Here is a 26,981-nt window from a genome sequence, read left to right on the forward strand (position 1 = left end):
GCTTTTATAGTTTACTTCTTCAGTTAGTCTTGCTAGGATGAGTAGGATGTGTGCATGCTGTGGGCTGATGCAGATGGAGCTGGTGTACCCAATGCCATGGACCTGCCTGACAGGTGGTAAAGCATTTGTGTCGCTCAAGGTGGAGCGCCAACCAGTATGGAGGCTGGCCATCTGGCTTCACCTATTTGTCCTGTGAGAACAAGTAGCTGTTCCTTCAGTGAGGTCTGCACAGGCGTACATGGGTACAGATTTGCTAGTTATTGTGCACTTTAATGTTAGGCACGTTGTGGAGCCCCTTAGTGGGGTAGCATTCAGAGCTGGAAAGAAAGCCAAGGTGGCCTTGATATTTCTCATTCCAGATGTGGAGGAAGCCTTGCCTATGGCTGTTGAGCATGCAGAGTGCAGTCATCTGCAAGTTGTGGCTGACGTTGGCACCAACGATACCTACCACGTAGGTTCTGAGGCCACCTTAATTCGTACAGGTGGGTGGTGGGAGTAGTGAAGGCTGCAGGTCTCAAACATGGGGTGCAAGCACAGCTCACAATTTTTCAGCATTGTCCCCAGATCAGGGTCCCTTGGTTTGAAGCCAACTGGAAAGTGTCAACCAAAGGTTTCATCGACTCTGTGGCAGTCTTGGCTGCAGGTTTCTGGACCTGCAGTATTGAGCGAGGAAATGTAGGAATCTCCTTGATAGGTCATAGGTGAATTATACAAATCAAGCAGATACTTGGGTAGCAGAGTACTTGTGGAGTGCAAATGGGGTTTCTTAGCTTAGGTCGTAGTGCAAGGTACTCCAATGAACACTCGCCAAGATGATATGCAGATGGAGAAATCAGACTGTGCTCAGAGTAAAGACACTTCAACTGACAAAATTTTATCAGTAAATTGTTGATGTATTCATAATAAAGTTCCCAAATTTATTGCCCTATGGGAACGTTCTTGTGCTCAAATTATTCTTGTGCTCAAGAGCTGTTTGAAACTCAAAGTAGAAATCTCTGACATACTTAGCAAGTTGTGGAACAATATCGGAAATACAGATTAGATGCTGTAGGATGGGAAGTGTTTATTGCAGTTGACAAAAATATTGCCTCTATTTAGGTTGAAATTGAGTGTGACAGTGAAGTTATCTGGTCACATATAAAAGGTCTAGATGAAATCCAGTTAATTGTTGGATGTTTTTACTGATCATGCAATTCTTCTGTGACAGTTTTAGTCATTCAAACAAAGTCTACAGTGAATAGTGCATAAATATCTAGATCATGCAATACTAGGTGGAGGTGACTTTAACCTACCATGTATAGATTGGGACATCTATGGATTCATTGGAGGGGCTACAGATGGACAGTCTTGTGAAGTACTTCTGAACATGTTTTCAAAATCTGTCTCGAGCAGGTAGTTTGACAGTCCAAATGCAATGCAAACGTTTTACAACTTCTAGCTACAAACAGGCATGACCTTATTGACAGTGTTAGCATAGAGATGGGAATTACTGACCATGATGTCATCAAAGTGACTATGGTTACTAAAGTTGATAAATTGGTCAAAAAGGATGGGAGAGTGATTCTGCTAGAAAAAGTAGATAAGCAATTGTTAGCATCTCACTTAGACACTGAATTGATGCACTCAGTTCCATTAAGATGGACAGAGGAATTACAAGCAAAGATTAAATATATTATAAATCATATGGAGAATAATGTGTCTAGTAAGTGGATTAAGGATGGAAAAGATCCACCATGATTTAACAACAAAATTCAGAAAGTGATGAGGAAGCAAAGACTGTTGCCCTATAGGTGCAAAAAAGTATGTTGAAATGACAACAGGCAAATGTTAGTAGAGATTCATGTCTCTATAAAAAGATCTATGCACGAAACATACAACAGCTATCACCATTGTACCTTAGCAACCAGCACAAAGTCCCAAGCAATGGGAAAAAAGTGCAGATGACTCCTGCGTATAAGATGGGTAAAAGAACAGATCCATAAAATTACAGATCAGTATCCTCAACGTCAGTTTGCTGCAGAATTCTTGAACAGATTCTAAGGGGTATGTATATGGGTAGCTCGTGTAACTAATGAGGATGTAGAATTGTGGAGAAGAGGAATTTGTGGCAAAACTTGACTAGAAGAATGGAGTGATTGGTAGGACACATTCTGAGGCATCAAGGGATCACCAATTTAGTATTGGAGGGAAGCATGGAGGGTAAAAATCATAGAGGGAGACCAAGAGATGAACACATTAAGCATATTCAGAAGGATGTAGGTTGCAGTAGTTATTCAGAGATGAAGAGGCTTACATAGGATAGAGTAGCATGGAGAGCTGCATCAAACCAATCTCTGGACTGAAGGCCACATCAACAACATTCTGAGTTCAGATATAATAAATTTCCTTGGGATGGAAAAGCTGCTTCCACAAATCAGTATGGTATTAGAAAGCAACAATCATGCAAAACTTAGTTTGCCCTTTTCTCACAAATTTCCTTGGGATGGAAAAGCTGCTTCCACAAATCAGTATGGTTTTAGAAAGCAACACTCATACAAAACTTAAGTTTGTCCTTTTCTCTCATGATATACTGCAACCTATGGATGAACGACAGCCGACCGATTCCACATCACTTGATTTCTGAAAAGCATTCGAGACAGTGCCTCACTGCAGACTGTTAACAGAGATATGAGCAAATTGAATAGATTCCCAGATATGTGAGGGCCTGAAGACTTCTTAATTAATAAAATCCAGTGCCTATATCTTGATGACAACTGTTCATCAGAGACAAAGTGTTTCATCAGGAGTGATCCAGGAAAGTGTGATAGGACCATTTCATTTTCTTTATACATAAATGATCTGGGAGACAGGGTGTGCAGCAATCTGCTGTTGTTTGCTGAGTTTTCTGTGGTGTAAGGAAAGTTGTAATCATAGAGTGACTGTAGGAGATAAGATGACTTAACAGAATTTCTAGTTTGTGTGATGAATGGCTGCCTGCTCTAAAAGTATAAAAATGTAAGTTAATACAGATGAGCAGAAAAAACGAACTCATAATCTTCGAATGCAGTATTAGTAGTGTGCTACTTAACACAGTCATGTCATTTAAATATCTGGGTGTAATGTTGCAAAGTGATATGAAATGTAATGAGCATGTGAGGACTGTATAGGGATGGTGTATGGATTATTTTGGCTTATTGAGAGAATTTTGAGAAAGTGTGAGCATCTGTAAAGGAGACTGCATATAGGATGCAAGTGTGACCTATTTCGAGTACTGCTCAAGAGTTTAGGATCTGCATCAGGTCAGATTTCAGAAGACATTGAAGTAATTCTGAGGCAGGTGGCTAGATTTGTTTCAACGGGTTTGAACACCATACAAGTAATACAGAAATATTTTTTTAATTCAAATGGGAATCCCTGGAGGGAAATGTTTTTCAAGGAACACTATTCACAAAATTTAAAGGACCAGCATTTGAGGCTGACTTCAGTGTGATTGTATTGCTGCCAACATACATTTCACATAATGACTGCAAAGATAAATATGAGGAATTAGGGTTCATACAGAGGCATATAGAAAGTCATTTTTTGTTTGCTGTTTGTGAGTAGAACAGGAAACAAAATGAGTAGAAGTCGTACAGGATACCCTCTGCCAAGGTGCCTTGTGGAGTACATATGTAGACATAGATACCTGCTCATGTTGGATGAGGACATGGGTGTGAGGATTTGTGAGATAAAAGCTCCATATATTCTGACAGGGTAGATAGGGCTCAATAAGTCTGTAATGTGAGGACATCCACCAGGGTAGGTGACTGTAATGGATAAAGGAACAGAAAGACAGAGGAAACAAATTTTCATCTGAATTATCTAGTGGCCAGTCAAGAACAGAGGCCAAGACAGATGGCATATGCCATCCACTCAGTATGAAGGCTAAAACATAAGGGAGAGAGCAGCCTGGGCATTGCATTCCAAGGAACACGTAGAACTGCTATGTGACATTTCTTCCCTGCTTCCTATTGATTAGCCATGGTGTTGTGTGTAGCTGGTTTTATCATCAAAATACCAGAAAGAACAGTATCTGCTGATGCCATGGTTCTACCAGGCACTTACCTCCTGAGGGAATTTATGCCGGATGCATAGTCGAAAAACATGACAAAAAATTCAGTGTAAAATATTATACAGAATATTCCCCATCTAGCCATCCTATACATTGACACATTTAGCTCTGAACCAGAGGATGCAGAAGAAGTATGGTCGAAGTTTATAAGAGTAGTTGAATATGAACTGGGTAGATATGTACCTAGTAGGACAGTTTGAGATGGGAGGGCCATCTATCGCTTACAGTCACTATAAAGAAACTTCTAAACAAAAAGAAAGTACAACGTAGTAGGTGTAAACCAAACTGTAGCATGATAGAGAGATGCTCAGTGAAGAACATTAAACAATTCTTGAATCCTTGAACAAGTACCACACCAGAACATTGAATGATCTTTCACAAAACCCAAAGAAATTTGTTTCTTTCTTGATCAAAGAATTGAAAATCCAGCATGGATTGTAACAATATTATGGAAAGGAAAGTTGCTACTCACAATATAATGGAGATACTGAGTCGTAGATTGGCACAATAAAAAGACTCCCACAAATAAAGGTTTCAGCCATTAAGGCCTTCGTCAAGAATAGATGCCAGACACACACACACACACACACACACACACACACACACACACACACACACGCGCGCGCGCGCGCACTCACACACACGCACACACACATGTGACTGCAGTCTTAGGAAAGTGAAACCACACTGCAAGCAGCAGCACCAGTGGATGAGGGGAGTGGTGACTGGGTGGGGTTAAGGAGGAGGCTGGGGCTGAGAGGGAGAGGGATAGTGTGGTGGGGGTGGCAGACAGTGAAGTGCTGCAGGTTAGCTGGAGGGTAGGGGAGAGCTGGGGGAGGGGGGGGGGGGGGTAGTAGAAAAAGAGAGAAATAAAAAGACTGGGTGTGATGGTGCAATGGCAGCTGTGTAGTGCTGGAATGGGAACAGTGAAGGGACTGAATGCTATCAATCCCCCACCCTGTTCCAGCCTCCCTTTTACCCCCTCCCCGTCACCACGCCGTCATGCACTGGTTTTGCTGCTTGCAGTGTGTTTCAGTTGGCTGAGACTACAGTCATGTGTGTGAGTTTTATCTGTGTGTGTGTGTGTGTGTGTGTGTGTGTGTGTGTGTGTGTGTGTGTGTGTGTCGTCTATTGTTGACGAAGGCCTTAAATGCCAAAAGCTTTAATTGTGAGATCCTTTTTGTTGTGCCTATCTGCGACTCAGCATCTCTGCTATACGGTGAGTAGCAACTTTCCTTTTCATAATATTGTTTCTTTGCAAATACAGTTAGTGGCATAAAAAATAGTGCTCGAACCCTATGGATAAGACAGGAAACGAAAATAAGGGTAGCAAAGTGAAAGCAGAAATACTGAACAAAAGATGCGAGATTATTGTTTAATGTCCTTCAACAATGAGGTCATTAGAGACATGGCAAACCTGTATCAGGGAAGGTTAGTGAAGGAAATTGGCCTTGCTCTTTCTATGGAACCATCCTGACATTCGCCTTGAGCTGTTTAGGGAAATCACAGAAAACCTAATCTGGATGGCCAGACAAGGATTTGACCTGTAGTCCCCTTGAATGCGAGTCCAGTGTGCCACCTCAGTCTGTCATAAATATTAAACTCCATTTTCAAACAGTAGTGCTACCCTAGTTTAATTCTTATGACTTTGCAAAGATGAGTGGAACAGATGATAGTATCAGTAGTGTTAAGAAAGAACTGTAATCATCAAAATTGAATAAAGATTGAAGGTCCAGTAGAATCCCTGTCAGATTCTGCACTGAATTTTTGGGAAAATCAGCCACATTTTTAACCATAATATACCAAAGATCCCTCGAATAAAAAAACTGTGCCCACTGGTTGAAAGAAAGGACAGATGACAAGCCATTTGCAAGAACGGCAGTAGAAGGGTTCCACAAAACTACTGTCACACACGCATGAATTCCATTTCTTGTAGAAGCTTAGAACATTCTAAAACTCAGATATAAGGGAATATCTCAAATGTAATGACATCCTCCAGGCCAACTAACATGCATTCTAAGGATATTGATCATGTGAAACCCAACTTGCATTTTCGTCATATGACACCCTGAATGCCATAAATTGAGGCTATCAGATAAGTGGGTATCTCTTACCTTGGAAAAGCTTTTCACTCAGTGCCAGAACTATATTTTTTATTAAAACTGCAATCACAAAATGAAAAAAAAATCTTCTTATCTGAGGTGACAAAAGTCAAAGGATAGCTCTTAATATCATATCAGACTTCCTATTGCCCAGCGCAGTGCAGCAACTCAATGTGGCATGAACTCAGAAAGTCATTGGATGTCCCCTGCAGAAATATTGTGCCAATCTGCCTCTATAGCTGTTCTCAACTGCAAAAGTGTTTCTGGTGCAGGATTTTGCACACAAACTGACCGCTCAATTATGTCATGCAAATGTTTGATGGAATTCATGTCAGGTGATCTAGCTGGTCAACTGTTGTGGCCCAGTGACATAGCACATTGACATGCATAAAAATTCTGCCATTGTTTGGGAACATAAAGTCCATGAATGGCTGCAAATGATCTCCAAGTAGCCAAACATAGATTTCCAGTAAGTGATCATTACAGTTGTATCAGAGGACCCAGTCCATTACATATAAACACAGACCACACCATTCTGGAGCCACCAATAGCTTGCCCAGTATCTTGTTGACAACTTGGGTGCATGACTTCAAGGGATTTGCACCACCAGTTCTTACCAACAAAATTCAGGACTCACCTGACAAGGCCACAGTTTTCCAGTTGTCTGGGATTCAACCAATATGGTGACAACCCCAGGAGAGGTGCTGCAGGTGATGTCATGCTGTTAGCAAAGGCACTCGCATCGGTCATCTGGTGCCCTAGGCCATGAACACCAAATTTGACTGTACTGTCCTAACGGGTACATTTGTTGTGTGCCCATATTGATTTCTGTATTTATTTTGTGCAGTGTTTCATGTCTGTTAACACTGACAACTCTATGCAAACGTCACTGCTCTTGATCATTAAGTGCGGGCCTTCAGTCATTGGATTGTTCGTTGTGTGTGGTAATACTTGTAATTTGGTTTTCTCAACACACTCTTGACACTGTAGATCTTGAAATACTGAATTCCCTAACAATTATGAAAATGGAATGTCCCATGCATCCAGCTCCAACTACAATTTTGTGTTCAGAATCTTTTAATTCCCATCGTGTGGCAATAATCATGTCAGATACCCTTTCACATGAAACACCTGACTACAAATGACAGATCCACTAATGCACTGCCCTTTTATACCTTGTATGTGACACTACCGTCATCTGTATATGTGCATATTGCTATTCCATGACTTTTGTCATCTTAGTGTATGACTACAATATCAGTTAGTCACAGTTGGATTTGGGCAACTCATACAAGTACCTAGGGATAACAAATTTATATGGATATGAAATAAAATGATCGCATATGCTCAGTTGTAGCCAATGTAGATGGCTGACTTTGATTCATTTGTAGAAGACTAGGGAAATGCACTCAGTCTACAAAGATCATTGCTTACAAAACACCTGTTCCACCAATCATAGATTATTGCTCAAGTGTGTCCCCCAAAGGTGTATAATGGGGGAAATTGAATGTGCACAGTCGGTCACAGATTTGTATGGTCCATGGATTAGTGTCACAGAGATGTTGAAAAAATGGAAGTAGCAAATGCTTGAAGATAGACTAAAACTGTCCCATGAAAGTGTACATATAAAGTTCAAATATAAAACAACACATATTGCTTCCTTAGAGACTATGAAGACAAGATCAGTCTTATTACATGTGCATATCATTCTTCACATGTTCCTTATTTCAACAAAATGTGAAGCCCTAATAACTGGTGAAAGCACCGTTCTCCAACCACTTCACAATTGTTTCCAGATAGATCGGGTATCCATTTTTTCTCCTTGTGATTTCAGCTGCTGTTAGGAGGAATTTATTGAATTTATTGGATTGTGATTTGAAAATAACATCATCTATCTCTCTGTTACTGTCGTCAGTGAACTAGATATTATTTACCTTTTTCAGTTTATTCATTTCATGTCTAATGATGCTCCAAAATGCTTTTACTTTGTTCACAGAATTTTCCGTTTTTGTGGGTACTGCATGATTTTTATTTTCTTGATTGTACAGAGAAAGAATTTTGCAATGTAGCTTTTAGTGCACTTCAAAGCCCTCATTAGAGATAGTCATTGACCTGCTCCCCCCATGAACCATGGACCTTACCGTTGGTGGGGAGGCTCGCGTGCCTCAACGATACAGATAGCCGTACCGTAGGTGCAACCACAAAGGAGGGGTATATGTTGAGAGGACAGACAAACGTGTGGTTCCTGAAGAGGGGCAGCAGCCTTTTCAGTAGTTGCAGGGGCAACAGTCTGGATGATTGACTGATCTGGCCTTGTAACATTAACCAAGACGGCCTTGCTGTTGTTGTACTGTGAACGACAGAAAGCAAGGGGAAACTACAGCCGTAATTTTCCCGAGGACATGCAGAGTTACTGTATGGTTAAATGATGATGGCATCCTCTTGGGTAAAATATTCCGGAGGTAAAATAGTCCCCCATTTGGATCTCCGGGTGGGGACTACTCAAGAGGACATCATTATCAGGAGAAAGAAAAATGGCATTCTACGGATTGGAACGTGGAATGTCAAATCCCTTAGTCAGGCAGGTAGGTTAGAAAATTTCAAAAGGGAAATGGATGGGTTAAAGTTAGATATAGTGGGAATTAGTGAAGTTTGGTGGCAGGAGGAACAAGACTTCTGGTCAGGTGAATACAGGGCTATAAATACAAAATCAAATAAAGATAATGCAGGAGTAGGTTTGATAATGAATTTAAAAAAATAGGAGTGTGGGTAAGCTACTACAAACAGCATAGTGAACGTATTATAGTGGGCAAGATAGACACGAAACCCATGCCTACTACAGTAGTACAAGTTTATATGCCAACTAGCTCTGCAGATGACGAAGAAATTGAAGAAATGTATGATGAGATACAAGAAATTATTCAGGTAGTGAAGGGAGACAGTAATTTAATAGTCATGGGTGACTGGAAGTCGACAGTAGGAAAAGGTAGAGAAGGAAACATAGTAGGTGTATATGGATTGGGGCTAAGAAATGAAAGAGGAAGCGATCTGTTAGAATTTTGCACAGAGCATAACTTAATCATGGCTAACACTTGGTTCAAGAACCATAAAAGAAGGTTGTATACATGGAAGAATCCTGGAGATTCTAAAAGATATCAGATAGATTATATAACGGTAAGACAGAGATTTAGGAACCAGGTTTTAAATTGTAGGGCATTTCCAGGGGCAGATGTGGACTCTGACCACAATCTATTGGTTACAAATTGTAGATTAAAACTGAAGAAATTGCGAAAAGGTGGGAATTTAAGGAGATGGGACCTGGATAAACTGACTAAACCAGAAGTTGTACAGAGTTTCAGGGAGAGCATAAGGGAACAATTGACAGGAATTGGGGAAAGAGATACAGTAGAAGACGAATGGGTAGCTCTGAGGGATGAAGTAGTGAAGGCAGCAGAGGATCAAGTAGGTAAAAAGATGAGGGCTAGTATAAATCCCTGGGTAACAGAAGAAATATTGACTTTAATAGATGAATGGAGAAAATACAAAAATGCAGTAAATGAAGCAGGCAAAAAGGAATACAAATGTCTCAAAAATGAGATCGACAGGAAGTGCAAAATGGCTAAGCAGGCATGGCTAGAGGACAAATGTAAGGATGTGGAGGCTTATCTCATAAGGGGTAAGATAGATACAGCCTACAGGAAAATTAAAGAGACCTTTGGAGAAAAGAGAACCACTTGTATGAATATCAAGAGCTCAGATGGAAACCCAGTTCTAAGCAAAGAGGGGAAAGCAGAAAGGTGGAAGGAGTATATAGAGGGTCTATACAAGTGCGATGTACTTGAGGACAATATTATGGAAATGGGAGAGGATGTAGATGAAGATGAAATGGGAGGTATGATACTGCATGAAGAGTTTGACAGAGCACTGAAAGACCTGAGTCAAAACAAGGCCTTGGGAGAAAAAAAACTTTCCATTAGAACTACTGACGGACTTGGGAGAGCCAGTCCTGACAAAACTCTACCATCTGGTGAGGAAGATGTATGAGACAGGTGATATACCCTCAGACTTCAAGAAGAATATAATAATTCCAAACCCAAAGAAAGCAGGTGTTGACAGATGTAAAAATTACTGAATTATTAGTTTAATAAGTCACAGCTGCAAAATACTAACATGAATTATTTACAGACGAGTGGAAAAACTGATAGAAGCCAACCTCGGGGAAGATCAGTTTGGATTCCGTAGAAATGTTGGAACATGTGATGCAATACTGACCTTACGACTTATCTTAGAAGAAAGGGAGCAAACCTTCATTTCTAGCATTTGTAGACTTAAAGAAAGCTTTTGACAATGTTGACTGGAATACTCTCTTTCAACTTATAAAGGTGGCAGGGGTAAAATACAGGGAGCAAAAGGCTATTTGCAATTTGTACAGAAACCAGATGGCAGTTATAAGAGTCGGGGGGCATGAAAGGGAAGCAGTGGTTGGGAAGGGAGTGAGGCAAGGTTGTAGTCTCTCCCCGATGTTATTCAATCTGTATATTGAGCAAGCAGTAAAGGAAACAAAAGACAAATTTGGAGTAGACATTAAAATCCAGGGAGAAGAAACAAAAACTTTGAGGTTCGCGGATGACATTGTAATTCTGTCAGAGACAGTAAAGGACTTGGAAGAGCAGTTGACAGAATGGACAGTGTCTTGAAAGGAGGATATAAGATGAACATCAACAAAAGCAAAACAAGGATAATGGAATGTAGTCAAATTAAGTCGGGTGATGCTGGGGGAATTAGATTAGGAAATGAGACACTTAAAATAGTAAAAGAGTTTTGCTATTTGGGGAGCAAAATAACTGATGATGGTGAAAGAAGAGAGGATACAAAATGTAGACTGGCAATGGCAAGGAAAGTGTTTCTGAAGAAGAGAAATTTGTTTACATTGAGTATAGATTTAAGTGTCAGGAAGTTGTTTCTGTAAGTATTTGTATGGAGTGTAGCCATGTGTGGAAGTGAAACGTGGACAAAAAATAGTTTGGACAAGAAGAGAATAGAAGCTTCTGAAATGTGGTGCTAGAGAAGAATGTTGAAGATTAGGTGGGTAGATCACGTAACTAATGAGGAGGTATTGAATAGGATTGGCGGGAACAGAAGTTTGTGGTACAACTTGACTAGAAGAGGGGATCGGTTGGTAGGATATGTCCTGAGGCATCAAGGGATCACAAATTTAGCATTGGAGGGCAGTGTGGAGGATAAAAATCGTAGAGGGAGACCAAGAGATAAATACACTAAGCAGATTCAGAAGGATGTAGGTTGCAGTAGGTACTGGGAGATGAAGGAGCTTGCACAGGATAGATAAGCATGGAGAGCTGCATCAAACCAGTCTAAGGACGGAAGACCACAACAACATCAACAACAACATTGACCTGCTATAAAAGATAACTGGATATCCAGTATTATAAGAATATGTTTTTGGGAAGAATTAAATTTCTTATATACTGTACGTCCTTGATAATTTTCTTCCCTTGATTAGTACAATAACTTCTCTCTGAATAGTGTGACTACGTCATCTTTTTGATTATGTGAAATTGCACTTTTCCTTTCCTTGCAAAGCTAATTGATGGGAAAGTTTTATTGGTATCATTGGACTATTGTGGTAAGAGACATGGATCATGTGAAATATGGATGAGAAAAAACAGGAATAACTTGAAATGCACTGCCATAAAAAAATGAAAAATTTTAGTAAACAGGTGAATAACAAAATGAAAAGCTGCTAGAAAAAACATTGTAAGTTTACTAAACTTTTTGTAGATTACAATTCCTCAGTGAGGCATGAAGAAATGAAGTCCCATAACATTAAATTACTTTTGTTTTTATCCATACAGTTAAATTACATCATGCCTGAGTCGAATTTTTCACTATTCCATATTTTTGTCAAATCAGATCTTTTGTGGAACTTACACTTTACACTTTGATTTATATTTTAACAACACCAGTCTTGCACACATGCTTCAAGATTGTTATCAGTGCCAACATTTTTTGGCAAACATCAGTCTTCTGCATATCATATCTTCAGACAGTAGTCTATTATTCACAGTTCTCAAACTGAACCATTAAAAACATTCCATATGGCAAACATAAAAACTCAAATCTTAATTGCAGACTCGGTGACACTTTACGTATGCATAATAATCAAAGAAGCTTATAAAGATATTTGGCAAATAGATATTGGTGGCTGACTAGATTCTTGAGTTGGGGGAGATTATATACGAGGGTCAGTCAAAAAGTAATGCCTCCTATTTTTTTTTCTACGTTTAATTGTCAGGAAATTTAAATGCAATTACATAGGTTGAAAACCACAACATTGACGATCATTTTGTCATTTTTCAATGTAATCTCCGCCCATCTCTACAGTTTTGGTCCACCTTTGAACAAGGGCATGTATCCCAGCACGGTAAAAATCACAGCTCTGCTTCCTAAGCCATTGACGCACGGATGTTTTCACGGCCTCCTCATCTTCAAAATGAATCCCACGATGAGCTTCTTTTAGTGGCCCAAACAGATGGAAGTCTGATGGTGCCAGGTCAGGGCTGTATGGGGGATGAGGCAAAACTTCCCATCCAATTTTGACAATCTCGTCAGAGGTGTGACGACTGGTGTGTGGTCTTGCATTGTCATGCAAAAGAAGAACATCTGCCATTGATTTTGTTGGGCGAACTCGCTGAAGACGTGCTTTAAGTCTTTTGAGGGTTGTGACGTATTGAACAGAATTTATTGTGCATCCCTGCTCCAAAAAATCAACCAGAATCACACCCTCTGTATCCCAGAAAACTGTTGCCATAACTTTCCCTGCCGATCGCACAGTTTTGAATTTTTTCTTCCTCGGCGAGCTTGTGTGACGCCACTCCGTTGACTGCCTCTTTGATTCGGGTTCAAAAAAATGCACCCATGTTTCGTCCCCGGCCACAATTTTTTTCAGAAACTCATCTCCCTCCAAACGGAAGCGCTGCAAGTGTTGGGAGGCTATTGTTTTCCTTGCCTCTTTATTCTGATCGGTTAACATTCTTGAAACCCACCGTGCACAAACTTTTGAGTACCCCAATTGTTTAATAATCGTGATCACACTGCCTTTACTAAGAGAAATAATGCAACACACTTCATCTGCAGTCACCCGACGGTCACCACGAATGATGTCATCAACTTGCTGAATGTTGTGTGGAGTCACTGCACTCACCGGCCTGCCGCTCCGCTTTTCGTCAGTCAACGGTGTTTGCCCTTCAGCTTCCTTACAACGACGAACCCATTGTCTAACAGTGCTGACATCCACTGTCACAACACCATATATCTTCTTCAGTCTTTCATGAATGCGTATGGGCGTTTCACCTCCTGCATTCAAGAATTCAATCACACAACGCTGTCTCAAACGAACATCGATGTCGGCCATCTTACAAACTTCTGCTGTGCTGCCACCTGTTGACACAGAAAGTTACTACTGCAGTGGATTGCAGAAGAAGGTTTGAGGAATGGCGCCAAATGCAAATTTTTCACTTAACTTAATTTTTTTAAGTAGAAAAAAAATGGGAGGCATTACTATTTGACCAACCCTCGTATATAAAGACTGGCATAGTAATATTTTGTTTTCTTAATAATTACATTTTAGTTTATAGAACTGCAGGATGAAAATTTACCACTGGAAATGATTTATAAGTTCCAATAATGTTTTGGTTTAGCTAAAAGATGGTTTGTTGGAAAAATACAAAAGTTTTCAGTACTATTTGATTAGTGCACTTGATATTCATGCAAGTGGTTCTCCTTCCTCCAAAGGTCTCTTTAATTTTCCTGTAGGCAGTATCTATGTTACCCCTAGTGAGATGAGCCTCTACATGCAAGCAATAAAGGAAACAAAAGAAAAGTTTGGAGTGGGTATTAAAATCCATGGAGAAGAAATAGAAACGATGAGATTCACCGATGACATTGTAATTCTATCAGAGACAGCAAAGGACTTGGAAGAGCAGTTGAACAGAATCGGTAGTGTTTTGAAAGAAGGGTATAAGATGAACATCAACAAAAGCAAAACAAGGATAATGGAATGTAGTCGGATTAAGTTGGGTGTTGCAGAATGAATTAGATTAGGAACTGAGACACTTAAAGTAGTAAAGGAGTTTTGCTATTTGGAGAGCAAAATAACTGATGATGGTGAAAGTAGAGAGGATATAAAATGTAGACTGGCAATGGCAAGGAAAGCGTTTTTGAAGAAGAGAAATTTGTTAACATCGAGTATAGATTTAAATGACAGGAAGTCATTTCTGAAAGTATTTGTATGGAATGTAGCCATGTATGGAAGTGAAACTTGGACACTAAATAGTTTAGACAAGAAGAGAATAGAAGCTTTCAAAATGTGGTGCTACAGAAGAATGCTGAAGATTAGATGGGTAGATCAAATAACTAATGAGAAGGTATTGAATAGAATTGGCGAGAAGAGGAGCTTGTGGCACAACTTCACTAGAAGAAGGGATCGGTTGGTAGGACATGTTCTGAGACATCGAGGATCACCAATTTAGTATTGGAGGGCAGCGTGGAGGATAAAAATGATAGAGGGAGACCAAGAGATGAATACACTAACCAGATTAAGAGGGATGTAGGCTGCAGTAGGTACTGGGAGATGAAGAAGCTTGCACAGGATGGAGTAGCATAGAGAGCTGCATCAAACCAGTCTCAGGACTGAAGACCACAACAACCATAACACTGGATGGCTACAAGATGAATAATCTACTTACAAGTAAAGCTGTCATGTTTGAGAGTTTGCTATTTTGTGAAAATTTTTTAACAAGGTTCAAATGGTTCAAATGGCTCTAAGCACTATGGGACTTAACATCTCTGGTCATCAGTCCCCTAGAACTTAGAACTACTTAAACCTAACTAATCTAAGGACATCACACAACACCCGGCCATCACAAGGCAGAGAAAATCACTGACCCCGCCAGGAATCGAATCTGGGAACCCTGGTGTGGGAAGCGAGAACGCTATTGCACGATCACGAGATTCGGGCTTTAAACAAGGGCATCACTGAATAATGAAGAGCATTATATAGTGCAGAAAAATTATGCCAACAAAAGTATAAGGTTAAATACTGGATTTGAACAAGTATATAGTCTTACGTGGCAAAAGTAAATTTGGGTGTGACCGATCTTTAGTTATAAATATCTTTTAAGTTAGTTTAAGGAAAACTGTAACAGGTCACTCAAAGGTTTTTGATGACTGATGTTACTCTCACAATTGCTGGTTATCTCACTTGGATTTCATCATTACATGTTGTTGTAACTATTTCTGTTTTTCATTTCCTTTAATTAATAAAGTTTTCAATGAAACTAAATATACGACCGTCATCAGCAGCTGGTAAATTTTGACACACATTATGAAATTACATGAATTATTAGGTAAGTAGGAAGAAAATCATTTCAAGTATTACATTTGTATATGTTTTACTTACATAAGTACAGTTAGTGGAAAGACAACAAAATTGTTATTAAAAGGAGTAGAACAATATCAAGTGGAATTTTTTTATTTGTTAAGTTTCAATATATGAGGAAAGGAGCCCATGAAAGTTATCAGACAGGTTGGGTCAAATTAATGAGACAGCTGCTATAGCACACAGGGTATACCAACTTTACAACAGAAACAGACATAAAAGAGAAAAATTTTAGGGAAAATACAAGACTGAAATGTGTAAAACAGTTTATGAAAAATGTTTTGTGCAATATATACAAAAGACTGGAAGCTATATGGGGCACCCTCAGAAGATTCAAAAATGGCTGATGAGTAATCTCTTTAAAAATTAAAATATTGCTGGCATACATTAGAAAATACATATTAAAAGTATTGCTAAAAATGTTCAATTAATCATGTTTTCCTGAAGAGGTCATATTTGAACTCATGCACATTGACATTAATTCCTTCCACCAACCAAAATATTTTCATGTGTTCCCTTTTAATGGTTTGGACGAATTAAATTGGTGAAGTATGTGTGCAACCTTCTCACTTCTTTTACACGAGTCGACTAAGTTGTGAATGCGCAGCTGATCTTCTTCGCTGGTGAGATGCCTACTGTAATCTCTAAAAACTTCTCCAAAGGATGATGCTAGTTAAAGGAACATATAAGACTCTCTCTCTCTACTCGTGAAATAAATAGGTATTAGAAGAAATACCTTTAGTTCACTCTCAGTATATTTCAACTTTCATAAAGAACGACTTGTCATTTCTCACATAAATATTTGACTTCTTGTAAGTTGCCCATGTCGTCTCCCATTAGACACCATTAAGTTACATTTACAACTGGGTTGGCTTAACAATTGTGTCTCTATTACCCAGTAATCATAAACATGTCGTGCCTCTATCAAGGCAAAGTTAAGAGTCTCTAAAATGTCTTCTCAACTCAACTGTTCTTATGTCACTAACAATAGTCGACATTAGAAAACAGCACAGAATAACAAAGAAGTTCCTTGGTTCTTCAGTGTGCTTTCACTACAACTTCCATGGATTGACCGACAAGTACTTGTCAGTGGCATTCGACCTCTATGTATACAGTCTTCTCACGACAAACTTTAGACCTGCACACAGAGACAAGTGTTGTGCAGTAGATAGGGTTCCTTTTTCCCACTCACATCTAAAATATTGTGTGTTCGAGATGGTGGAAGGCTGTGTGGTTCTAGAATTTACACAGAAATTCTCAAATCACTACATATCCCCTTCCTCTCTGCTCCCCCCCCCCCCCCCCCCCCCCCTTCAGATCGAACATGCGATATTTTATACATAATTATTATGTACATTAATATCACTTATAATAACAATTCACATTTTAACAGCATACATTTCTTTTCTTTAAATAACTGTGAATAACCTTTTGCTTACAATTTAGCTATTCTTTTCTCATTTTACTTTGATAATAAAATGTGAGCATTTCACTCAAGGTTTTAGTCAGCTCTTTTAATATATAGGAATCGTGCAGGGTATATTGTCCTTTTCTCCTTTGCTGTTATCTTTCCAATCATAAACTCCAGTTGTTCATGACACATGAGTAATCTACTTTCTGTTATCACCTTTTGTATTAGCTTTCCTAAGTACATACTCATTCATTATCTGTTATAGTTTGGAGGAACTCTGGGCAACATGAAAGTGTTCTTTTTGACACTCGTAAACTTACATAAAACGTAATAATGCTCGTTGTGTATAAAATTCATACTTTCTAGAATAATTCCTATAAAATGTGTGACTTCTGTCATGATAATGTCCCCTTCTGCTACGATCAGTATCTGTAACTTGCCTGTGGGTTGACCATATGAGTGCACTTCCTCTTTCCATTCTGGTAGGTATGCACCTTAATGAAACTTTCCTACTTTTTAGGCCACAGGTTGTCGTATCTCCATATAGGCACGCCTGCCCTATACACTGTGTACACTTATTCTTTTTGCTACAACACCTGGTGGTTCTCACATCGCAACAGGTTTCTAGTCAATAATCTCATTGTTTGTGTTTAAATGTAATTTTGTGTGTATGTGAATGTGTTTTCTTGTAGTCTGATTCTTCGGCCTTCTTATCTGAAGATAAGAATTTGGTCATTAGAAACCACAGAAACTAGGAAGGACTTCTGCAATAGAAATACAGGGTGATTCAAAAAGAATACCACAACTTTAGGAATTTAAAACTCTGCAACGACAAAAGGCAGAGCTAAGCACTATCTGTCGGCGAATTAAGGGAGCTATAAAGTTTCATTTAGTTGTACATTTGTTCGCTTGAGGCGCTGTTGACTAGGCATCAGCGTCAGTTGATGCTAAGATGGCGACCGCTCAACAGAAAGCTTTTTGTGTTATTGAGTACGGCAGAAGTGAATCGACGACAGTTGTTCAGCGTGCATTTCGAATGAAAGTATGGTGTTAAACCTCCTGATAGGTGGTGTATTAAACGTTGGTATAAACAGTTTTCAGAGAATGGGTGTTTGTGCAAAGGGAAAAGTTCTGGACGGCCGAGAACGAGTGATGAAAATGTAGCACGCATCCAGCAAGCATTTGTTCGCAGCCCAGGAAAATCGACTTGCAGAGCTAGCAGAGAGCTGCAAATTCCACAATCAACTGTATGGAGAGTCTTACGAAAAAGGTTAGTTATGAAACCTTATCATCTGAAATTGGTTCAAGCACTGTCTGCAGCTGATAAGATTAAAAGAATCGATTTCTGTGATTTTATCCTTGCTCAAATGGAAACAGATGAATCTTTCGTTTCAAAGATTGTGTTTAGTGATGAAGCAACTTTCCACACTAATGGGAAAGTCAACCGTCACAATGTCTGTATATGGGGCACTGAGAATCTGCGGGAAACAACTCAGTGACTCACCTAAGGTGAACGTTTTCTGTGCCATTTCAGCCAATAAAGTTTTTGGTCCCTTTTTCTTCGAAGGTGCTACTGTAACTGGACTACAGTATCTGGAGATGTTAGAGAATTGGCTGTTCCCTCAGCTCGAACAAGAAGCACAACAATTCATATTTCAGCAGGATGGAGCGCCACCACATTGGCACTTATCTGTCCGTAACTACCTGAACGTCAACTACCTGAGGCGATGGATCAGCCGTCAGGCAGCCCGTGACAGAGCACTTCATCACTGGCCTCCAAGAAGCCCTGATCTTACCCCCTGCAATTTTTTCTTATGGGGGTATGTTAAGGATATGGTGTTTTGGTCACCTCTCCCAGCCGCCATTGATGATTTGAAATGAGAAATAACAGCAGCTATCCAAACTGATACGCCTGATATGCTACAGAGAGTGTGGAACGAGTTGGAGTATCGGGTTGATATTGCTCGAGTGTCTGGAGGGGGCCATATTGAACATCTCTGAACTTGTTTTTGAGTGAAAAAAAAAAACCTTTTTAAATACTCTTTGTAATGATGTATAACAGAAGGTTATATTATGTTTCTTTCATTAAATACACATTTTTAAAGTTGTGGAATTCTTTTTGAATCACCCTGTATATGCATGTGGAAAGAGGGAAAAAATAGATAGGTCCTCAAATGAGAAGTAAGAAAGGAAATAAATAGAAATTGTTGCTAAGATCAAAGAAGAGAAAGAAGATAGCCCCAAAGGCAGGAAACCCTTCCCATCCTCCATCCCCAGGATCCCTAGCTCACAGGTACTTGAGTGAGATGCCGGAGGAGGTTTGGTGTTAAATCATCTCCTACAGAACAGACATTCCAACCTTCACACTTGAGGTCCCCAAAGGAAATCTTAGCAACCATATGGAAATGGAAAATGGTGAAGAATCAGGCACACTTGTTTGCAAGGATTGTTTGAAAGGTGTGGTGTGTATTTTGTGTTAGTCATGATTTATGTGTTCTCATTAACCATGCTTTTATCCACAATACCCACCCCTTTTGAAACTGATACAAATCCACGCATCTAGATCACATCTCATAAAAGGTATAAAATATTCTGTAGAAAGTAGAAAATCTATGTAGTGTATTATCACAGTTGTTTAATTAGTCAGCCAATATTATATTTTCTGCTAACTTAATATTTCCTTCAGTTCACTAAGAAAAATATGCGTCAAGAAGTATAAATTGGAACTTTGGCTCAATTATATTACATTCAGTATGAGAATAGTATTCTCATGCATTCAGAAATTATTTTGAAAGTTATGCACCAGGACACAGTTTTCCATATTTACAAAGAAATTATGACAAATAAATGGATTAGCAGGCAGCTTTTCACAAAACCATTGTTGGAGTCATCACAGTGACACTTTTTACCAGTAGGACATACAAAATTGATGACGTTGATTTCACCAAGACCTCTACACATAGGTTTGCAAAGAAACTGGCGAAGAGATTACATACAGAGACCATTTTGAGGAAAAACATGACCGAAATATACTTGGAGACTGCGCCAATTGAAACCGAAGGATAGAAGAACTGACCAGGGAACTTATATATCTTGTTCCCACAGCTATTCCATTGGTTGGGAATCAGATACAGCATGTGCGCAAATTTCCACCTCATGATACAGCTGAGCAAAGTCAGGACTGAAGGGCCTGGCCACAAGTTAGGTGTGTATACACTGTGCAAATCTCTACCTCATGTGTGCTCTTGCAGGGCACATAATAGTAGTACCAGCAGCATGTATGCAGAAGCTTCTTTAGTTCCAGAAGAGATTATATAGGGAGCCAGAGGTTGTTAGTTGTCTAACTGAATGGAACAAGGAAACCCCCAGGGACCATTGTGGATGACATAATCACAAATACTAGCTGGTACGAAGAAGAAGCTGTGATACGCAAATGACTAGCTTTTCAGAGTATTCCCACAAGGTTGGCGCCGGTGGCGACACCTACAACGTGCTGACATGAGGAAAGTTTCCAACCGATTTCTCATACACAAACAGCAGTTGACTGGTGTTCCCTGGTGAAACGTTGTTGTGATGCCTCGTGTAAGGAGGAGAAATGCATACCATCACGTTTCCAACTTTGATGAAGGTCGAATTGTAGCCTATCGCGATTGTGGTTTGTCGTATCGCAACATTGCTGCTTGTGTTGGTCGAGATCCAATGACTGTTAGCAGAATATGGAATCGGTGGGTTGAGGAGGGTACTACAGAATGGCGTGCTGGATCCCAATGGCCTCATATCACTAGCAGTCGAGATGACAGGCATCTTATCCATATGGTTGTAATGGATCATGCAGCCACGTCTCGATCCCTGACTCAACAGATGGGGACATTTGCAAGACAACAACCATCTGCATGAACAGTTCGATGATGTTTGTAGCAGCACTGACTATCAGCTCAGAGACCATTGCTGCAGTTACCCTTGACACTGCATCACAGACAGGAGCCCCTCGTGATGGTGTACTCAGTGATGAACCTGGGTACACAAATGGCAAAACGTCATTTTTTTTTTTTGGATGAATCCAGTTTCTGTTTGCAGCATCATGATGGTCGCATCCGTGTTTGGCAACATCGCGGTGAACACACATTAGAAGTGTGTATTCATCGTCGCTATACTGGCGTATCATCCGGCGTGATGGTGCGGGATGCTATTGGTTACCCGTCTTGGTCACATCTTGTACGCATTGATGGCACTTTGAACAGTGGACACTACATTTCAGATGTGTACAACCCGTGGCTCTACCCTTCATTTGATCCCTGTGAAACCCTACATTTCAGCATGATAATGCACAACCGCATGTTACAAGTCCTGTACAGGCCTTTCTGGATATAGAAAATGTTCGACTGCTGCCCTCGCCAGCACATTCTCCAGATCTCTCACCAATTGAAAACGTCTTGTCAATGGTGGCCGAGCAACTGGCTCACCACAGTACACCAGTCACTACTCTTGATGAACTGTGGTATCATGTTGAAACTGCATGGGCAACTTTACCTGTACACTCCATCCAAGCTCTGTTTGACTTGATGCCCAGGAGTATCAAGGCCGTTATTACAGCCAGCGGTGATTGTTCTGGATACTGATTTCTCAGGATCTGTGCACCCAAATTGCATGAAAATGTAATCACATGTCAGTTCTAGTACAATATATTTGTCCAATGAATATCCATTAATCATCTGCATTTCTTCTTGGTGTAACAATTTTAATGGCCAGTAGTGTAATATATTTCCAATGCCGCAGTTCACTTGAGTCTCATACTTCACAATCTTACTTTTTGTTCCTGTTATTCCAAGTATGTAAACTCCGGTCACTGGTAATAATGTTAAGTGATGTTTAGTCTGTAGTGAAGTAAATAATGTGTTGGAGATGAGTAATGCCGCACTCCCTGAATCTATAGGTACGTTAACCTTAGAATTCTCCATGGTACCTGCTAATATAGGTTGTGGATTATTGGTAGTCATTCCTTTGTAGATAAAGTTAAGATACTTGTATGGACTAAAGCCTTCTAGTGTATTTCCAGGACCTAGGACCCAATCCTGGACTCACACCGCACTATGTTTTCCTCATTATTTGTATTCACAGGTTGGTTACCAAATCGAGATACTATGTTACCACTTTGTGTTCTGTTATTACTTGGCACAAATTCCTGTGAAGTTTTCAGACCTAAATTCGAAGGTGGATGCTTTTTTTTTTTTCAGACTATCAATTTGTTACTCTTCTATTGTTTTACAACCACTACGTAATATATCTTTCCTCACATAAATAGGTAATCACCTTATTAAAATTCTCACTAACCCTTCTTCTATTGGCTTATTTAAGTACTTCACCCATGTCAGATGCCATTCTAAATACTTTCTTATAGCACCCCATGTATTATTTTAATATTTTGGATCCCACAAATCTGATATTAATTTCTCTTGCGGACTGGCAGACCATTATTACTCTTTAAATTTCTTCTGGAAGTCTCCCCAAGGACAAAAGTTCTCAATATTTACAGTACCCCATTCTGAGGCTTCCCCTACAAGGTACCCCATGGCATATTCAATCTTTTTAGAATCCTCCAAGTTCTTTGGCAAAGCCTGGTTGAATCTTATCAAAAAATGAGTCAGATATACATCCCCATCTGGCGTAAATGTAAGGAATTGCCTTGATGATCCTGTATTGGCCGCCCCGTTGTAAACCATTTACCACTTCACTAGTCAATACTACGTTAGGAGAAGTCACTCTTTTGTCTACTTTATCCCGGATAAGTTTAAATTTTTTCCACAAATCATCTTTTTGGGTATCTGGAAGTTCAGAAGAAACAATAGGCAATACATTCCCAGAGGTTACTCTTGCGGCAACTTTTCATTTTTTTCATTTCCTGTACCTGTTCCTCCAAACTACTTACGTTTATGATGTCGGAGTTGGCTAGTTTCTCTTTGAAGTTTCTTTCTACATTATCTACTCGTGTATTAACACCTGCTATTTGTGATTGGATTATTGGCATTAACTTATCTTGCTTTACAATGATCTCTTTCAAAGTATGCAATCCCTGCTTTACAGCATCAAACTTAACATTACATATATTTTCAAATTATCCTAACTTTTCATTGTTTTCGGTTTCTACTGTATTACATTTTTCCTCAATATCAAATTCTAACTTTTTTGTAAAATCCCGAAAATCGACATTCTATTTTTGCTTGAATTCAGTAAACATTTGATTTGCATGAATGTTCAAAGAATTAGATAGTTCATTCATTAAATCTAATTTTAAATTTTCAACTTTACTATTTAGGGTATCAAATTCAGTCTTTAAAGCATCCATGCCTTCGCATAGATTACTAAATTCTCTACTCTGTGCATCAACCTTGGCATTTAATAAACCTATATTTGTTGCTTGACTATTTAAGGTTTCATTTTGGTTATTTAGAACTTCAGTCTTAGCATTTAAAGTTGTGCTCTGATCATCTAATTTGTCATTTAATTGAGTATTTATTGAGTCTAATTTAAGACTTTGATCTTCTAATCGAGAATTCATTAAGCCTAAGGGTATACTCTGAGCTTTAATCAGATTTAGTAACTCAGACCAGTCAGGCCCTTCTTTGGTAATTTTCATAGCCGCGCCTGGTTCTGAAGTTTCTCTAACTTACTGAATGTTATCCATGATTTTACAAGCTTTAAACCTTGTGAGCATTTAAAAATTAACTTTAAGTGTAATAACTACACTAATAAATTCACTCAATGTTTTGTGTCACTTCTTACTAAGGTACTAAAGTTTTGTTTCATTCTCACCCGGCATAGACTTCTGGTAGCGCAGGTGAGCGGATGTGATGGCGGATCAGTGCCAGTGAACAGCAGCTGGTGCTGGCGACGTTTGATGTAGGCTGGTTTCCATGTCTGCATCCCCGCAATGCATGTGAGAGCTGTATACTCCCTACACCAGATCTTCTGAGTTGTACCATTCTAGGCGCATCTCTTCTAAGTGTGATACATCGAGATCTTCTCTCCAGTTTTTCAAGTTGTGACTTTCTCACATCTTCTCCCTTATTTGCATTTACAAATTTTCTTCTTTGTATACTGCAGCATACTCCAGTTTCTCTTACTGGTTCTCTTGTCTTGTTATGCTCGGTTGCTATGATATCTTTTTCTCTTCTTTTCTTCTCAAAATTCCTTTTTTCCTTTGGCCCTTTCACACCGGTCACCATGTTCTAATGGTTTGGACAACTGAAAGTGGTGAAGTATGTGTGCAACTTTCCCACTTCTTTCACGCGAGTTGACTTACTCGTGAATGCGCAGCCAATCTTCTTTGCTGGTTAGACGCCTACTGGAATCTCTAAAAACTTCATCTCTGAAGAATATTCTTGCCTCTAGAAAGTCCAAGTTAAGAGCCTGTAAAAAGTCTTCTCATCTCAACTGTTCTTTTGTCACTAACAATAGTCACCATTACCAAACAGTGCAGAATAAGACAGAAGTTCCTTGGTTCTTCAGTGTGCTTTCACTACGACTTCCATTGATCGACCGACAAGAACTTGTCAGTGCTGTTCGACCATTGTGTACAGTCTTCTCACGACGAACTTCAGACCTGCACACACAGACGGATGACGCGCTGTAGGAAGGGTTCCTTTTTCCCACTCACATCTAAAATATCATGTGTTCAAGACGGTGGAAGGCGAAATGGTTCTAGGACTTACACAGAAATTCTCGAATCACTACATCTTTTGTGATACTGTGCTGTAATTCATCTGTCCTGGCCTTGCTGTGCAGTACAAGACCACATTGTAGTAAACTACTTATTGATTGCTATTGTGTTCATTGATTTTAAGGAAACATGTCACATTCCATGCCCAAGTTTAAGATAAAAAAATAACAGGATGGGAAGTTCATCCTGGGAACTATCCCCTACACTGTGACTCGGCCATTTCTCCACAACATCCTTTCTTGCAGGATGACTAGTGGCACATGGCATACAGGTGAAGTTCTGTGAACTTAGAAAGAAGTAGAGAAGTATTGGCAGAAGTAAATCTGTGGGGAGCAGGTTTTAAGTCATACCTAGATAGTTCATTTGATAGTAGCATTGCCCACAAAATGAAAAGTTCTGATTTGATTCCTGATCTGGTATGCTGTTTTAATGTACCAGCAAGTTTCAAAATAGTCCACAATGTTGTGCAGAGTGAAAGATTCTTTCTGGATTTGTTATAACTTTTATCTATAGCTAATGCAGACAAATATCTGTACTGTTGGTCCAATAAATATCAATTTCTGTTGTTTGTATGTACTTAAAATAATTGTAAATAGAAAATACTGATTTGAAATTATGCTGTTTCGAAAGAAGATGATAATGGTGAAAAGATGTGTCATGGCTGAACACACCCAAAGAAACATTGCTTATGCAATAATATCAGACAGGTGTTTTCTTTCCTAATAAAATAGGAAATTGATGCTCTTATGTAAACACTAACTAATTTTGCTGTCGACATGTCAAGAGCAAATTCCTGATAAGTTGAATGTATTACGGAAACCTGTGGTATCTTTCATTTTTCAAACAGTGATTGTTCTAAAGTAAGAGGGAACTAATATCTAACACAAAATAAATTAAAAACAAAGATTCCAAGAGTTACCAAGCGGGAAAGCGCCGGTAGATAGGCACAATAAATAAAACACACAAACACACACACAGAATTTCTAGCTTTCGCAACTGACGGTTGCTTCTTCAGGAAAGAGGGAAGGAGAAAGAAAGACGAAAGGATGTGGTTTTTTTTTCTTTTTTCCCCCCTAAGGTAAGTCTTTCCGCTCCCGGGATTGGAATGACTCCTTACCCTCTCCCTTAAAACCCACATCCTTTCGTCTTTCCTTCTCCTTCCCTCTTTCCTGAAGAAGCAACCGTCGGTTGTGAAAGCTAGAAATTCTGTGTGTGTGTTTGTGTGTTTTATTTATTGTGCCTATCTACCGGCGCTTTCCCGCTTGGTAAGTCTTGGAATCTTTGTTTTTAATATATTTTTCCCATGTGGAAGTTTCTTTCTATTTTATTTACACTAACACAAAATAAACTACATGTCTTTCCAGGTGGACAGCAATTATTCTAAAAAAAACTGTGATCTGTTGTAACAGATGTATTAAATAGTGCATGTACTACAGGGTTGGAGACACCGGATCTGTTACGACGACCATCAGGTGGGCAGCCATTGCCAGGAGGCTGCACGTTGCCTGGAGTGTCATGGCCAGATCCGGGATTTAAACCATGGCCGGTGCATGTCATAGGGCCTTGGATAACAAGTCAACCACCTGACCGCTGCATGCTGCGAGCCAGAGCTGCTCTTGCACATGCTCAGGCAAGCTAATCTACGCTCTTTATCTACAATTTTGAAATGTTTGTTTCTAAAATGTTGCTATCTAATAATCAGATGAATGAGTGCTTGTCATATTTGTAATATATGCACACAGATAATCATAAAACATTATTTCCACTTGTCCTGTGTTTTTATGAGCATATTATCTAGTGTAGACACCTGGAAGAGTTTAAGAGGCTGTATCACTGCTCAGTAAACATTATATATGTAGTTTCTGTGAATGTCTTTGTGTTTTTTAATATTAAACTAGGAATATTTTTGTTTTTTATAATAGTGTATGGTATTAATGTTATCCTATAATGAATATAGTTTATTACCTTATAATTTCACTAAAAATACATGACTTTCCTATTACTGCACAATGAAATAAATACTCTTTTCAGAGATTAAAAATTTTGCAAGAAACTGATCTTCATCCACATGAACAGAAACTGACAACTAAAACTCAGAAATCTAGTTTTACGTAAAAATTTAAGTTATTGCAGCTATTAGTGTAACATAATGTAAAGGGAAATTATTGCATTTGGTAGTGTTAATGGACTTCTAATTGGGAAAC

The 26,981-nt window shown here is 39.2% G+C and overlaps 1 protein-coding gene across 1 annotated transcript in view; it reads left to right on the forward strand.

Annotated features, from left to right (window-relative positions):
* LOC126335948 (guanylate cyclase 32E-like) overlaps positions 1-26,416 on the forward strand; it is a 437,004-nt gene extending 410,588 nt beyond the window's left edge. Inside the window, exon 23 of the mRNA XM_049999424.1 lies at positions 26,214-26,416. Within this exon, the coding sequence (XP_049855381.1) occupies positions 26,214-26,416 (203 nt within the window). The remainder of the gene's footprint in view (positions 1-26,213) is intronic.
* Positions 26,417-26,981: the final 565 nt, after the last annotated feature.

This window comes from Schistocerca gregaria, chromosome 2 (assembly GCF_023897955.1).
Source record: "Schistocerca gregaria isolate iqSchGreg1 chromosome 2, iqSchGreg1.2, whole genome shotgun sequence".
Classification (NCBI taxonomy): domain Eukaryota; kingdom Metazoa; phylum Arthropoda; class Insecta; order Orthoptera; family Acrididae; genus Schistocerca; species Schistocerca gregaria.